Source organism: Neophocaena asiaeorientalis, unplaced genomic scaffold, assembly GCF_003031525.2.
Source record: "Neophocaena asiaeorientalis asiaeorientalis breed wild unplaced genomic scaffold, Neophocaena_asiaeorientalis_V1.1 scaffold418, whole genome shotgun sequence".
In the NCBI taxonomy this organism is placed as follows: Eukaryota; Metazoa; Chordata; class Mammalia; order Artiodactyla; family Phocoenidae; genus Neophocaena; species Neophocaena asiaeorientalis.
The window spans coordinates 5,423,192-5,439,966 of NW_020175731.1; the positions used below are offsets into that span (position 1 = coordinate 5,423,192).

Below are 16,775 nucleotides of genomic sequence, written 5' to 3' on the forward strand. Positions count from 1 at the left end.
ATTCTTATTTTATGCTGTCATGCCATTTTGTCACCTCCACTGTTAAAACTTTTGCCTAGCTATCAAAGTTTTCTGTAGTCTAAGCCACAAGCTGACAGTTTATTTACCACTGTAACCTACCATATTCCTATCAAGATTTGTCTACCTAATCCCTCGATTTGTGCATTCAATCATATGGTTCCCTACCTCTGAACTCCTTTTGCACTTAAAACCAAATATTTTAGCGCTAAATAATTTTGTAATTTGTTTCATCTTTCCTCCTATTTGTGTGTTCACTTACTTAGGAAATATACTACGTTTTCTCCTCTTTTGAATTATCCATAGCATGATGAGTTACTTAGTGATCAACTACTAGGAAATGGAGGGCAGGGGGAATCTTCATTTTGCTCTCACAAACTCAGTGAAAAACCTGTTTCTTGTCTAAGAATGTTGGAGGTCCCTTTCCTACCCCAAGTAACATTGTAAAGTGCCTTCTCATCTTTATAACTGCATCTAGGTATTACTTTTGTTCTTGCTTTCATATTTAATTAATCAATACAGTGATTCATGTGATCCAGTCCTATCTTTTAGAAAGATTGTGGTTTGTATTTTTTGCTTTACCAGTTAAAGAGGGCCAAATGGATACAGATGTGTCATTTAATGTCATCCATCCCTTCTTTTGTCTGTGTTGTCATAAACATTTGGTAGCAGAAATTTCCTTCTACAATGAACTCCTTAACAGACAATGAGCTGCCAATTAAAAATGAAGAACAAACAAATGAACTAGTATTACCCAGGAAATTTCCTTTTGAATTTTCAGAGGGAACATCTCCCTCTACTAATTGTGAATGCAAAAGACCTTTGAGAATATGTAGGATATCCCATATATGCCAACACCCAATTTATGAGACCTTTTCATTAATTAAATGGGACAATTACATTTAAATACCATGTGGTTAAGAATACTTAATGTTCTGCTGAAAAGCACTCAGCCTGAAATAAGGCAATAATTTTAACAATAAACTACCAAAAGTAAGGTAAATGTAATTCATAATCTTAGATGTAGATATCTCTTCACCCCTGCATTTTACAACTAAATCTGAGAGTTCTACTTAAGACCACAGAGTTGGGAGGGGTGGAGGTGTCTGTTTCACTTGGATTCAAATTGTATCAAAACTCATTTATGTCAGCAGATTAACTTTACCTTAAAAGCTTTAGTTTTGAAATTTCCCTTGCAAACATTTGAATAGGTATACATATATGTTTTATATAGCTCCTGAGTTTTGGTCAAAGTAGTTTAATTTGATGTTATATTTTTATATGTTTTATAAAGGGTCTGTTATGTTTCCATGTGTTTGATTATGTGTGTTAAGAAGGTTATAAACCCTTACAGCTTTTATCTTTCTGTGATATACCATTTTCCTGAAAAGTATGCTTCTGTGGCTATAATTAACTTTTAGGTAATTTTATTTATTATAAACAAATATACTAGCAATAAATTTGGAAATATGAAAATGTGAATTTATGATTTTTTTTCCTATTACAGTAGAAACTCTCTTATCTGACATGGTCCAAACCAGTAGTTCCTTAGATTAACGAAAAAGTCAGCAAACTCAGGAACTCATTTTAAAGGAATGTCTACCTACCTTATTTTAATATATAATGTGTCTATGAAAATTTGCCAATTTGCCAGTCTTTTGATGTTAGACCTAGGCTTGTTTTTAAGTTATGAGTCCATTTTGCATTAGACCTCTTTTTTGCCTGAACCACACCTAGTGTCTACAATGAAAACATGTGCTAAGCAGTCATAATTCAAATATATCTAGATTTTTATTTTACTTGTTTTTGTAATTCTCATGCATACCTAATTTAAGAGCTTTTTTTTTTTCATTTAGAAACTTACCTTTATTTGGTTGCCATCAACTTAGTTCCATTGAAACAGCTCTTTCACATTCATATCGTCAGCTTATATAATATTAATTATGTAATTACACTAATGAGCATGGGTTTACATCACTTACAAACAGCAGTTCACTAATCAAAAAACCCATATTCCCTCGAGGTAAGCCTACAACAAATGCACACGTGAGCTATTAGAAAGTAACCTTGTTCTTGTCAGTTCTGCAGAGAGAAAAAAGAGTCTGTCAGAAGGAGGTCAATTAAGAGAGTCTTTACATTGTGTTCACTACAGTTTAAAACTGATGGAAATTTTTTCATACACAGATACATGAAAATAACTAAAATGCAAGAAAAAAAGGGGGATGATTTGAGAAATCAGCCTTACAAATAAGCCCAACTGAAAAGTTGTGCCTTTTGCCATTAAGACAAATGATGCTTTTAAGATTGTTTTGTCAGAAAATTTGTCAAAGAAAGTTTAGACTTTTTCAGTTGGTGATGAAAAAGAAATATGAAAAAAAAAGATAAATGAGGTACAGCCAGTCTGGAAACCTATTTCACAATACCTGCTAATGTTGAACATGTCTGTAAGCTATGATCCAGCAATTTCACGTCTAGCAGTTACCCAGCAGGTGGAGGTAGAGGGTGGGGAGATGTGGGCGTGTGTCTGTGTAAGGGGGGGGGATGGTGTGTGGGTGTCTATATTCACTAAAAGACATGTACAGGAAGGTTTATAGCAGGATTATTGGTAATGACCATAAATTAGAAACAACCTAAATGTATGTCAACAGTAGAATGGGTAAATACATGGCAGTGTACTTAATTAATGGACTACTATGTACAGCAATGAGAATGAACAAAATACAACATGCAGCAGTGTTGGTAAATCTCACAAGATTTAATGATGAGTGAAAGATGCTGGGACTTCCCTGGTGGCGCAGTGGTTAAGAATCCACCTGCCAATGCAGGGGACATGGGTTCAATCCCTGGTCTGGGAAGATCCCACATGCCGTGGAGCAGCTAAGCCCGTGCGCCACAACTGCTGAGCCCGCATGCCACAACTACTGAAGCCCACGCACCTAAAGCCCAAGCTCTGCAACAAAGAGAAGCCACCGCGATGAGAAGCCCGCATACCGCAACAAAGAGTAGCCCCCACTCGCCACAACTAGAGAAAGCCCGCGTGCAGCAACAAAGACCCAATGAAGCCAAAAATAAATTTAAAAAATTTTTTTTTAATATATTAAAAAAGAAAGATGCCAGACCAAGAAAATACATTCCATAGTATTTTCCATAGGATTCCATCTTTATGATGTTCCAAACCAGCAGATGTAAGCTATGGTGTTAGAAGTCAGGATGGCGGGTACTTTTTGTGAGAAGGCAAGGAAATAGGACTGGAAGGAAGCAGAGATGACTTCTGGAGTTCTGGAAATACTATCTTAATGTGGGTGCTTTCTTCAGGTGTGTTCTCTTTGAGCTGTATGCTTCAGATTTGTGTATTTTTCTTATATATGGTATACTGCAAAAAATGTATCAAAAAAAGAGGAATGTGACTTCATCTGATGGAACTAATATTAACTAGATGAGACATGCAGTAAAGACACAGGAAAATAAGTTGAGCTCCACAAAAGGATTTAAGAAGAGCTTAATTATGGAATCTATCAAAAAGGGAAATAAGACTTAACAACTTAAAGTGTACCGTCTGTAGCTAATTTAGTTATGATAACTCATTTCAGCCCAATTTGTTGTATTTTGCATATTTAGTACTTAGATCATGCAACTGCTGAAAATTATATAATAAGGATATAATTATAAGCTGTAAATCATTTTATCCTAGTCCTGGAAAGTAATTTGGATTACCCTCCTCATTTTTAAATCAGTTTTTGTTGGTGGTTTGTGTTTGGTTTTTTTTCCCCAAAAAAAATATGTCAGGTTCTGTTCAGGTTAAGTACTGTTTAAAATTAGACTAAAATTTGGTTCATTGGACAGGAATATACTTCATTAATTGACCTGTTTCATAGCATATCTTTATCCGTGTTTTTTTAAATGTTTGGTTTCCTTCATTTAAAAAGGAAAAAAATCATGAAAATATTCTGTATGTATTTATTCACTATAATAGCAAACAAAAATCAAATACATGTTAGAATAAGATGAAAAGAATGGAGCCTTTAAACCATTCTCTCATGGATTCACTGAATATGCAAGACAATTTTTTGCTGTTTCAAAAGGGGTAAAATATATGCTAGCCCAGCACTTTATTATGTAAAAGGCAATAGAGAAGAAAGAAATATTCAGTTGCCATAACTAATAATCTTATTTATTGTGGGAAGTGAAACACAATTGAATAAACCCTTGGTAAATGTGATTCCCCTCTTCAATTAAATTGTAATTGTCTCCCTGTATAGTAAATACAGATAAAAGTGTTGATTTGGCAAGAGAAAAGTGTATGCTGCTAAATTATTTAATCAAGTAGATAATCATTTTTAAAAACATCTTTGTTAGTTTACATGTAACTGGGATATTTCAAGATTGGAGATCCTGTAATTTCTATAAAAAGGAAAAAAATTTTTAAATGATGTGGTTTGGCACAGAATAGTAGTGGCATTGTCCAATAAATATGTCTTCTTTCTTTGAAATAAAAGTTTGCCTCAACTTTAAAAACACATTCTCTAAGTTTCTTGAAATTGTTTTATGGTCCCTAATGAGATATGAACTATAAAACCTAGAAGAAAAAGTCCAGGGCATTCTAATGAATGCATTCGGTTCTTAAGGACCAGACTGTTTGGGTACTTTGCCAACCACCCATCACCTGTCTCCTGCCATGCTAACTGCCACACTCTGTACCAGTGAGATATAACAATAGCTGAGTGTGAAGAATGAGCTAGAAATGAGCAGTCTGGTTGGGGAATAGGACTTCTCACAACAGAGCCATTACTGAGACTTCTGAATGTTGATCTCCACTCTGGGTATGGGAAAAAAATTGAGACGGAACTTGAGTAGGTTGGTTGTTGTTACTATGGATTTGTAAGTATTGAGGAGAGGAAGACTAGGAGGAGCCAAGTGCTTGTTCCTTCAGCCCTTCTATCCTTTAATCTGGTAGCTAGCAATCAAGGCCCCATTTGAGAAGAACTGGCGAAGTGAGCCAGATCAGAAAAGGTGAAAGATAAGAAGTAGCCCCTGGCAGGGAACTCAAAGGCAGAAGGAATAAGCAACTGGGAAATTCTATCTCCCTAAATTCACATCACTTCATACTAGCTTCTTTATATGCTATTTTTAAAATGGGAGCACTGGGGTAGGGGAGGGGGGTACAGGTATATGTTTTAAGCACTGCTCGTAGAAATTATTGTTAATCGAAGTGACTGCTGAAGTTGGACTGCAACCTGATTAGTGACCTAGAAACTTCAAGATCCTGTCCACAAAATAAGAGTTCATGAATAATTTAATTTGGTTACTGTGTTACAGTGTTGCTGTACTAGATTAATTAGAGAGAAAATGTATGTAACTGTTTTTCCATTATTGAGTGTGATAAAACTGAAATTCTTCATACTACTTTTACATTTTCTAAAATGATTATAATTTTGTTATAATTTTCTTTAAAGGATATGCTTTAAATACAGATGTCTACCCTATAATCTCTAGTTGATAGCTTCGAATAAATTTATAGAAATTTCATTTTTTTAGTAATTATCAAAACTTTAACATTATACTCCTATTCTTTTATTAGGATTTGGAACTTGGAAGGAATACAGACAGCTCATTTTCTTCTTCATTCCCCTGGAATGAGTGTGTGCTGGCATCCTGAGGAAAGTTTTAAGGTTATTATTTATAACTTAGCTTTCTTCTGTCAAGCTGAAAAGATATATACATGTATAATACTTGCACACATAGAGGAGAAAAATCAATGACTTTTTCCACCTCAGAGACTCTTAATTGGCACAAATGCATTTGGATTAATCTAGAACCTTAAAAGTTCTCTGCAGTTAAGTTTTTATTTGACAACCATCATCTATAAATGGCATTTATTCAGAGTACACTTTTCATGCCCTCTGATAGGTTACGATCTAAAAACTAATGCCTAGACTAACTAGTAAGCAGTATTTGTTTAAAAAAAGTTAAATCCATGCTTGTGAGCCATAGTGTGTAAACAGAAAGCATCAGTGGCATAAGGCAAAGTTGACCTAGCTGCAGTGGTGTTCAATTCCTATTCATAGTAAAGCTTTCTAAAATTCAAAAATATACTGTGAGTTATTATCAATTGGCCTTAACTTAATTTCATGGAGAAGATAGGAGTCATTCACCAAGAGTTCTCTAGTATCTTCTCTTGGGCATTGCTCTATTTTATCCTTCCCTAGGATCTAAGAAGTTGCCACGTTCATCTTCTTAAAGTTAGTCCTTCCACTGTCTAGAGTTCATGTTAGTTCTTAGGCATCCTGCTTTTCATAGCCCTCTAATGTCTTCATACTTCTCCATGACTCTTTTCTGTCCTCACACTTGCACAAAAAGGTAACCTTGATTAATCATGGCAGAAACTTACATAGTACCTATATGTGCTTGGCTCATTGTCAGCATTTCATATTAAGTTAGGTCATTTAACCCACATGGCAACCTTATGAGATGGGTACTGTGATGATCTCATTTCACAGATAAGGAAAACAAAGCTCAGAGAAGTTAAGTAACTTACCCAAGTTCACACAGCTACTAACTGGAAAAATTGGCATGTGTACCCAAGCGACCTCCTCCATATGTCTTGCTTTTAACCATTACGTTTTTCTGTTTCCGCTTTTTAGTCTATCTTCTTCACACCTTTTATTTCTGAATATTTGAACCCATCACTTACACCTCTTAACTTCAGTTCCTCTTTCCCTATCCCTTGATCTAACTCTTTAATCTTATTCGGTCTCCTCTACTCTCTCAGAAGTCATCAGTGATATTTTTAACAAATCCAATGGGCTTTTCTTCCATTCTTAGTCTCAGGGCAGCTTTTTACAGTATTGATCACTTCTGCCTTGAAACCCTGCTCACTTGGTCTTTAAAGCTGCATTATTCTAGTCCTCTTAAGCATCTATGCATGTATATTCCCTTTTTCTTCCTCCACTGCTAATTCTTCTTTAACCATGTATTTGTAAATTGTTGTAAGGGGTAGTTCTCACCCACACTATACCCTTTATTATAATAGAGGATAAAGGAATGAATAAAGTCCTTGTCATTGAGTTACACACTGACTTATAAGTAAGAAAAACATGTATATACAGTTACACAGATTTTAAGTGTTGGAATCAAAATCTTGTTAAGTAGAATGATGACATAAGTTTTAATCCCATCTGCTCACAGCCTTCAAGATAATCCTGAGCCAGGATGTCCCAGACTACATAAGTGTGTTCTCTGGGAGTCCATGAAAACTTGTTTCAGGCCTGTTGGATATTTTATCAGTAGAATTATATTCTGTATGTGTACATGAGTGCAGTTTTCTAATTTATTCATATTACATATATAGGGATTATTTCCATGTGTAAGTAAATGTTATTTCTGAATCCAGGTCCTAAATTTTATGTCTAGATTTCTCCCCTGTAGCAGTGAGTCAGTCTACTTGAAGCATTATCAAGGAATCTACCAAAATGTTAATATTACCATGTATAAATATCATAGGCTACTTTTTAAAAACTGTGACCTAAAAAAAAAAACCAAAAACTGTGACCTAGATGTTTATTATAACCCATATCCCAAAACTTATATCTTAATTTATGGTTATTTGAGATCCCTTTCTTCCGTATGCTTTAAGTTAATTTCTATTATTCTTCTATATAACACTGAAATTTCGCCCCACCCCATCTCCTTTTTTTTTCTTGTTTCCATGACTTCAGAATGTTGGGAAGTCCCTGCTCTAAATCACATCAACTCAATATCCTGAAATCATCTTTGGTATCTTCCTTTCCTATATGCAGATGTTTCCAGGTCTTTTAAGTTTTTCTTCACTGTCACTACAGTACATTCCCCTTGGTCATTAATGTGTATTCCTCACCTTTCTATTCTCACAAGTCATCCTTGCCAATCCTTGTTTCTAAAATCTTTGGCTCTTCAGTCTGATTCTTCTTGTGTACTTTAGTTAGACTAATATTTAAATATCAGTTTCATCGTGTCACTACTAAACTCAAAAACCTAAAATTACAGAAAGGCAACACAGAGTAGCAGTTAAAGGTATGGACTCTTGAGTTAACTACCCCGAGTCAAATCCCAGTTTTACCAGTTACTAGCTGTATGATCTCTGGCAAGTTACAAAACCTCTCTCAATCACTACCTTCAATTCCTCATCTTGTAAAACGGAAGCTCAAGAAGATTAAATGAGTGAACACTTATAAAGTCCTTAAAAGAAAACCTGATACATAATAAGCACTCAGTCAATTTCAGCTGCTTGTCATTGTTGACACTATTATTACTACTGAAACAATCTAGTGGTTCTTATTGGTCTGCCATATCAGATGAAGCCCAGAATTTTGTTTTGTTATGCTTGGTCTTGATGAAAATGAGGGAGCCAGAGAAGAAAGAGAGATGGGTTCATGATCACCTATATCATAAAATTCTTACGAAAATCTTGTAAGATATAAAGTACACAAAAGAGCCATGTAATGTGGAAAGCACAAAGCAAACACTAGCATTTAATAATAAAGTTATAGGGAATACCCTGGCAGTCCAGTGGTTAGGACTCAGCACTTTCACTGCCGGGGCCTGGGTTTGATCCCTGGTCGGGGATCCCCCAAGGCGCGTGGTGATACATCATCATCATCAAGTTACAAAAGTCAGAAGATCTCTAGAAGCGAAGCTCTTAAGTCCAATAAACCACAGTTGGAGCTAGGATTTCAGCAGGTAGTAATAACAGAAGCAAGCATTTAGGATGGCGTGGGATCAGAGAGTTGGGACTGAGGACATCCTTTTCTCTGACTCTAAGAGAAAAGAGGTTAGAGCCGCTAAATGAAATGAGGTGTAACAATCAACATTTGTTGAATGCTTTCTCAGTGCCAGGAGCTGTGCTGAGTACTTCATGTAAGTTCTCTCATATAATTTCACAAATACTCTCAGGCAGGTAGCATTATTCTGTCTATTTTGTAGGTAAGAAAACTGAAGCACCAAAAGATGAATTTGCCCTAGATCACACAGTCACAGATTTGACCTCAGTCTGACTCAAGTACTACAGTGTTCCTTGCTATTTGAGATATTTCCCCTGTGAAAAGTCAGTACAAATTACTGTTTATGGTTCTGAAAAGTCCTACAAGAAGAATTCCCCTGTAATGTTTTTAGATCCAGCAATTCTGAAACTTAAAAAATTAACTTTTTTACTCTATCTGCTCTTTCAACAACAACAACAACAAAAAAAGTCACCATTGAGCACAGTTTTAGAAACAGTAAATAACCAAAATAAATTTTTTTTGCTAGAAAGTAGTTTTCAGTCTGACTTCAAACTATAATAGCTAATGTTTTCTGAGTGCCTACTCTGTGCTAAAGCAGTTCTAAGCACTTTAACGTGTACAGTTGACCCTTGAACAACATGGATTTGAACTACACAGATCCACTTATACACAGATTTTTTTTTCAGTAGTAAATACTACAGTACTAAATGATCTTTGGTTGGTTGAAACTGCAGATGCAGGAACCGTGGATAGGGAGGAACCACAGATACAGAGGGCCAACTATAAGTTATATACAGATTTTCAACAGTGCAAAGGGTCAGTTGCCCTAAGGCTCTCCCCATCTTATTCAAGGGTCAACTGTATTAACTGGTACCATCCTCCCCAACAGCCCTGTGAAGCAGATACTATATTAGCCCTGTGTGCTCAAGATCTTATAGCTCCTGAGAGCGGAACCAGGTAGCCTGACTGAAGAAGCTGCACTCGTAACCTGCCATGCTTTATTGCCTCTCCTAGCTTAGGTCCTGGGCCAGATAGACTTGGCCCTTCCATTGTTCATAAGTTATACCTGAAATTCTCAAGATTTTAATAGACAGGCTCAAAGTCTCAAGTATTTTTACTACATCCAAGTAAGTCTTCCTTGGTCTCCCATTTCCCGTCCTTCCCCACCCTTGACTATACATAGCACATCAGACCACTTACCAATCTTGATAATCTAGGCTCGTAGTAAGGAACATGTGCACTGTAGTTAGACCTGGGTTCAGACCTGAGTTCAAATCCAGCCTCTGCCACAGGCTAGTGGTGAGATCTTCAACAAGTTAGTTAATCACTCTGCACCTCAGTCTCCTTTCTGAAAAATGGGATTAATGATAGCAATTTCCTCAGATAGTGGTTACAAGGATTAAATAAGGCAGGGCATGTAAAGCTCAATGTTGCACTTGTTTTTGTTGTATATTTGTCATTGACTTCCTGTTATTGAGAATAGTTTTATTTATTTTTTAAAAGATTTTTTGAATTGGACCACTTTTTTTTAAGTCTTTATTGAACTTGTTACAATATTGCTTCTGTTTCTTCTATTGGTTCTTTGGCACCGAGGCATGTGGGATCTTAGCTCCTCAACCCGGATCTAACCTGCACTCCCTGCATTGCAAGACGAAGTCCTAACCACTGGACCACCAGGGAAGTCCCGAGAATAGTTTGGGGTTTTTTTGTTGTTTTTTTTTTTTGGTTTTGCAGTACGCAGGCCTCTCACTGTTGTGGCCTCTCCCGTTGCGGAGCACAGGCTCCGGACGCGCAGGCTCAGCTGCCATGGCTCACGGGCCCCTCAACCACTGCGCCACCAGGGAAGCCCTCCGAGGATAGTTTTAAATTCCACCTTTTCTCTTTAAGAATCCCCTAATTTTAAAGACTACCCATGTTCTAAATAATCACTACTTCTTTTGCATCCCACTATATTTCGCCTAAAATTATGATCCGTTTTGTTTCACCTCTTCTCTAGATGGAAAGTTTCTTGAGATCCAGGATCACGTCTTTTACCATGGACTTCTGTTGAACATAACAGTGTTTTACATATACATGTGTGTATACAGTAGATCTTCATTATCCACAGATTCCACACTTGCAAATTTGCCTAATCACTAAAATTTATTTGTAACCCCAAAATCAATACCATCAGACTTTGACAGTCACAGACATGCACAGAGCAACAAAAATTTGAGTTGGCTAATGTGTACATTCCCAGCTAAGGCTGAATAAGGCAGTACTCTGCCTTCTTGTTTTAGCGCTCATACTGTAAACAAGTATCCTATTCATAGTCTATTTAGTGCCACATTTTTATGCTTTTTGTTGACAGTTTCTTTCACTGTGTAAAATGGCCCCCAAGCACACTGCTAAAGAGCTACCTAGTGTTTCTAAGTGCAGGAAGGCTCTGATATGCCTTATGGAGAAAATACGTGTTAGGTAAGCTTTGTTCAGTCATGAGTTACAGTGCTGCTCCCTGTGAGTTCTGTGTTAATGAATCAATACGTATTAAATAAGACATCTTTCTTTTTTTTTTTTCTTTTTTTTTTTTTGCGGTACGCGGGCCTCTCACTGTTGCGGCCTCTCCCGTTGCGGAGCACAGGCTCCGGACGCGCAGGCTCAGCAGCCATGGCTCACGGGCCCAGCCGCTCCGTGGCATGTGGGATCTTCCCGGACTGGGGCACGAACCCGTATCCACTGCATCGGCAGGCGGATTGTCAACCACTGCTCCACCAGGGAAGCCCAAATAAGACGTCTTTAAACAGAAACACACAAGATTATATAGTGATCAGTTGACAAAAATGTGATCAGAGACTCATAGAACTGAACCCTTTAATTTCCTTTAGGATCAGTGGTTTGATACCCACTAATTCAGTGTTTGCAGCAACTTTATAGAACCTTACCTACTGTGAATAACTCGTGTTTGTGTGTGTGTGTGTGTGTGTGTGTATGTGTATGTATGTATAATTTACCCAGAATGAATCTTTAGGCTGATCTCTTCTTCCTGGTGACCATACATAATCATTTTAAATTGTATCCAATTTTCTTATGTCTGTCTTTTGCCCATTTTCTATGAGATTTTTTAATATTTGATAGAGATTTTTACCTAGGCTTGTCTTATTTCCTTTGCATTTGATCTCCGATTTGTAATATATGCAAATGTTTACATTTTACTATATGTGTGACATTGAATCTCTGCCTCCTTCTCAGATTTAGTAAATTAGGTGGTTGAATTTTCTTTATTTTTCTGTCTTACAGTTGATGGTTGCAGAGAAGAATGGAACAATTCGGTTTTATGATCTTTTGGCTCAACAGGCAATTTTATCTCTTGAATCAGAACAGATGCCATTAATGTCAGCACACTGGTGCTTAAAAAACACCTTCAAAGTTGGAGCTGTTGCAGGGAATGATTGGTTAATTTGGGATATTACTCGGTCCAGGTACTTCCTTAGTATATTTATCTATTGCTTACCAAAAAATCAGTCACTATTGCTATGTGATCCATTGACCCATTCTTGTATACCTGGGCCACACTATAGAGCAAAAACAAGTCTTTCCTGTAGAAGGGCCAGAGCTATGGGCTTTTATGTAACAGAGATGGCTTTTACAGATTTACTTTGAGAATAACAAAGAAAAATGGCAGAGGAGGAGATCTTTGATCTGAGCAGTGTTTACTTATGTTAAAAAAAAGAAGAAAAAACACTGACCCTGTTGAATGATGGTGTTCTGCAATGGTTCTAAATCATGTTTATGTCTTTATCATATTTCAGCTATTTTAATTCAGTGCTTACTTGGAATTTTGCCACAGTTTACATACCTTGGGCATTGTGTTCCTTAAAGAGAAAATACTTTTTAAACCTTAAGTCCCTCTACTTAAGACCAGCACATAATTCATAAAACATAAAATATTATCTTTTAGTTACCCTCAAGATAAGAGACCTGTCCACATGGATCGAGCCTGCTTATTCAGGTAATGTACCATTTTTGTTGGGGTTATAATTTCATTTTCTGAATTTGGCTACTTTGCTCATGCTGCACCAACTCCTGGAATACTTTCCCAGTCCTCTCCTTTGCACTGATTTTTTTCTTTTTCTCTGATTCTTTTATAAATGGATGTTTTACTTTACTAAGTCTTTGCTTTTGTCTTTTGGTCTGGGTGAGAGATTGTTTTCCAATATTTTCTTTGAAAATTTTTATAAAATACAAAATGTTGCCACTCCACCCATGCCACCTCAACAATTTGGAGCATATGCTTTCTTATTTTTTGTGCTGATAAAGACGTAAAATGTAGGTGGACCCACATTTATGCATATGAACTACATTGTTGTTCTTTAAATGAGAACACGCTGGATATTATATATCTGTGACCTTTTTTCCATGTAAATTAAGGTACTTATTCTTTTTCATTCATTTTTATGTAATACTGCATTGTATAGTATAGTTATTAGGGTGCTTTCGGCCTCAGGAAAATTTACTAACAGAGACTAAAGTCAGTAGAACATTTATTATATACTGTATTTCATCAAATCTAAAATACCCCCAATAAAACACTATTATTTTATGTATTCCTAAGAAAAAATATATTCAACTAAATGTAAGAATGCCATAGATTATAAGATGCATCCTGATTTCAGAGATGTGAGCAAATACACATTTTAAAATCAACAAACTGTAGACTCACAGACATAGACAACAAACTTGTGGTTACCAAAGGGGAAAGTGGGGTGGGGGAGGGATAAATTAGGAGTTTGGGATTAACACATACACAGTACTATATATAAAATAGATAACTAACAAGGACCTACTATATAGCATAGAGAACTATACTCAATATTTTGTAATAACTTATAAGAGAAAGAAATACGTATATGTATTTGTAAGTGAATCACCGTTCTGTATCCCTGAAACTACCACGATATTGTAAATCAACTATACTTCAGTTTTAAACATTTTTCTTCCAGTTGCTAAAAAGAAAATCAGCGAACTATGGTACCTAAGTCTGGAGGAGGTGGCCTGAGGATTGGTTTAGTAGCTCACTGATGTCATTAAGAGTTCAGACCTTTCTCTCTGCCATCCTCAACGACAGGCTTTGGCTTCTTGCTTCCCAGTCACAAGATGACTGCCAGAGTTCCAGGCACCATAGCCTCATACCACATTGTCCAAAATAAGTGGAGACGAAGGAGCACCCCTTTTATTGGGGATTGCTATCTTTGCCTTATACCAGTTGTGTCTCATCCCTTGGGGTTAGACACATTGTGCCAGAACATAGTTGGGGTTCAGTTAGCACAGAAAAAAGGCAGAATGGCTGGCTGTTGGACAAGCAACTCATAATGTCTGCCACACATTAAAGTAATAACTAGACTTTAGCGTGTTTTTTGTTTGTTTGTTTTTTGTCAAGGAATCTTTTTTTTCCCCCTGTACCTCCCCTACTGCACTTATTATAGTGCTGGGCTTGTTGCTGGAGCTCCATTAACACTTGATCATTCATTATATTCCAATATCTGTGATGCCTTAATACTTGAATATTTAAACATCTATATATTCCAGGTGTTTACATCATTCCAAGGAGTTTAAACTCATAAGTTTATCACTAATTTTAAAACAAATATCAATAAGAACATTAAATGTATGGGTTTTTTTTAATGTATTGTACTGTGAAATATTTTCTGTCTGATTCCTTGTTTGTATCTCCTATCATACTGTCAGCCTTTTCGTTATAAGGAACTGCTAACCTTGTGTAACTTTGTAATTTAACAAAGTGGCACACGATAAGCACTTAATAAATATTCACAGAATGAGAAAGTATTTATAGCTAACTTCCCTGGAATTCCCAGTCTGATTGTAAAGCCATATTATCAAATTTAGGGTTATAAAATTATCATTTTTGTATAAAAAGAAATAGCCAATCTTAGAAAAGCGTATAGTTGTCTGTAGGATTCTGTACTGCTTTTCATCCTTTGTCTTTTCTTAGGTGGTCCACAATTAATGAAAACTTGTTTGCAACCACTGGTTATCCTGGCAAAATGGCAAGCCAGTTTCAAATTCATCATTTAGGACACCCTCAGGTAATGTGGAGATGTTTGGTGGCATATGTGGTTTTAAATTTGTGTTTTCTACTTTTCTCGTTATAGCCCCCCAGATTTGTAATGTGTAACTAAAACATTTATGAATATCTATTACCTGCTTCAATTGGAAAGAGAAAGCATTTTTTTTTTTTTTGGTGTACGCGTGCCCCTCACTGTTGTGGCCTCTCCCGTTGTGGAGCACAGGCTCCGGATGCGCATGCTCAGCGGCCATGGCTCATGGGCCCAGCCGCTGCGCGGCATGTGGGATCTTCCCGGACCGGGGCACGAACCCGTGTCCCCTGCATCGGCAGGGGGGGGCTCATCACCCCACAGGTAATGTGGAGATGTTTGGTGGCATATGTGGTTTTAAATTTGTGTTTTCTACTTTTCTCGTTATAGCCCCCCAGATTTGTAATGTGTAACTAAAACATTTATGAATATCTATTACCTGCTTCAATTGGAAAGAGAAAGCATTTTTTTTTTTTTTGGTGTACGCGTGCCCCTCACTGTTGTGGCCTCTCCCGTTGTGGAGCACAGGCTCCGGATGCGCATGCTCAGCGGCCATGGCTCATGGGCCCAGCCGCTGCGCGGCATGTGGGATCTTCCCGGACCGGGGCACGAACCCGTGTCCCCTGCATCGGCAGGCGGACTTTCAACCACTGCGCCACCAGGGGAGCCCGAAAAAGCATTTTTTGATGTTTAAATCACCAGTGGTAACAGGCTTTTTGCCAATATTCATGTAAGAAACATTTTATTTCTTCTATTTCCTTCTTCATTTAAATGTAGTAATTTTGCTTGCTTGCTTGGTTTAGACTGCAAAAATGTTTGAATCTGGACTGCACCAATTATTCAGATTATTTGTATCCTTCTAATGTGTATTTCACCTATGAGGGAGCACATTTTTTAATTCTGTTTCCACTATAAAAAAAGACAATTTTTCAATGCATTTCTTATTTTTGAAGTGTAGTGTTTATTTATTAATGTTGGTAATGTATTGAGCTTCTTTAATTCTTCACATATTCTATAGCCCATCCTCGTTGGTTCTGTAGCCGTTGGATCTGGCCTTTCCTGGCATAGAAGTCTCCCACTATGTGCAATCGGAGGAGACCACAAGCTGTTATTTTGGGTGACTGAAATGTAAAATAAATTTTCTGTGTACCTAGATCCATAAAACTGTATTTTTAGTACGTATGTTGGAGAATTCCTTATTTTTGTATCAAATATATACTGTAAGATCTAGAAATGTTCCAATTGTTGCTTTTTTTAAATAAAATGTTGATGGTTTAAAAATTATTTTCCTACTCTATTCTGTGTATTTTTTTTTTTAGTCATCTTTAAGACTACAGTTGACTCAGCAGCTCTAGAAAAGAGATGATTAAGGAAACGTAATGTTTTTGACTTTATCACAGGACTTTCCAAAGTGTATCCTATCTTCTATACCTTAAATACATAGTTTTCCTAATTCTCAAAGATACAAACATTTACAAAAGGAAAAAAAGTCTCCTTTCAGTGTTACTCTGGAAATGGTTGAATGTATATGTGGGGATGAATGTATATGCATTTTTGTTAGCAACCTCTATATGTAGGGGTCTTATTAAAACTTCCTCAGTAATTATAAAGGATTATTCTTCAATTTAATATAAGACATGATTCTCAATTTCTTTAAAATGTGACTCATTATGTAACTCAACCCTACTTATTTACTGTATGCAAATTCCTTTTGACTGGACCTCTCAGCGTTCTCAGAACATCTGGTATATGGGATAAAGCTTACCTTGAAAAATAACTTATGATTTAATACCTTTAACAGCCTCCGCCTTTTATAAATCTTCACCATTCTTACCAAACTTAAACGTTTTTGAGATGGCACCTAGTGGCAGTAGAACTATATTCACCCTCCTCAAGATCATTGAAGTAA

General features: G+C 36.6%; 1 protein-coding gene across 2 annotated transcripts in view; it reads left to right on the forward strand.

Annotated features, from left to right (window-relative positions):
* Positions 1-16,142, forward strand: part of NUP37 (nucleoporin 37) — a 42,540-nt gene extending 26,398 nt beyond the window's left edge. The window contains exons 6-10 of one of the 2 annotated variants that reach the window (XM_024732217.1): positions 5,597-5,687; positions 12,051-12,232; positions 12,712-12,762; positions 14,764-14,857; positions 15,885-16,142. In XM_024732217.1, the coding sequence (XP_024587985.1) occupies positions 5,597-5,687; positions 12,051-12,232; positions 12,712-12,762; positions 14,764-14,857; positions 15,885-15,998 (532 nt within the window). In that variant the 3' untranslated portion in view covers positions 15,999-16,142. Of the gene's footprint in view, positions 1-5,596; positions 5,688-12,050; positions 12,233-12,711; positions 12,763-14,763; positions 14,858-15,190; positions 15,319-15,884 lie in introns of those variants that run through there. The other variant, XM_024732219.1, reaches the window with a different exon arrangement.
* Positions 16,143-16,775: the final 633 nt, after the last annotated feature.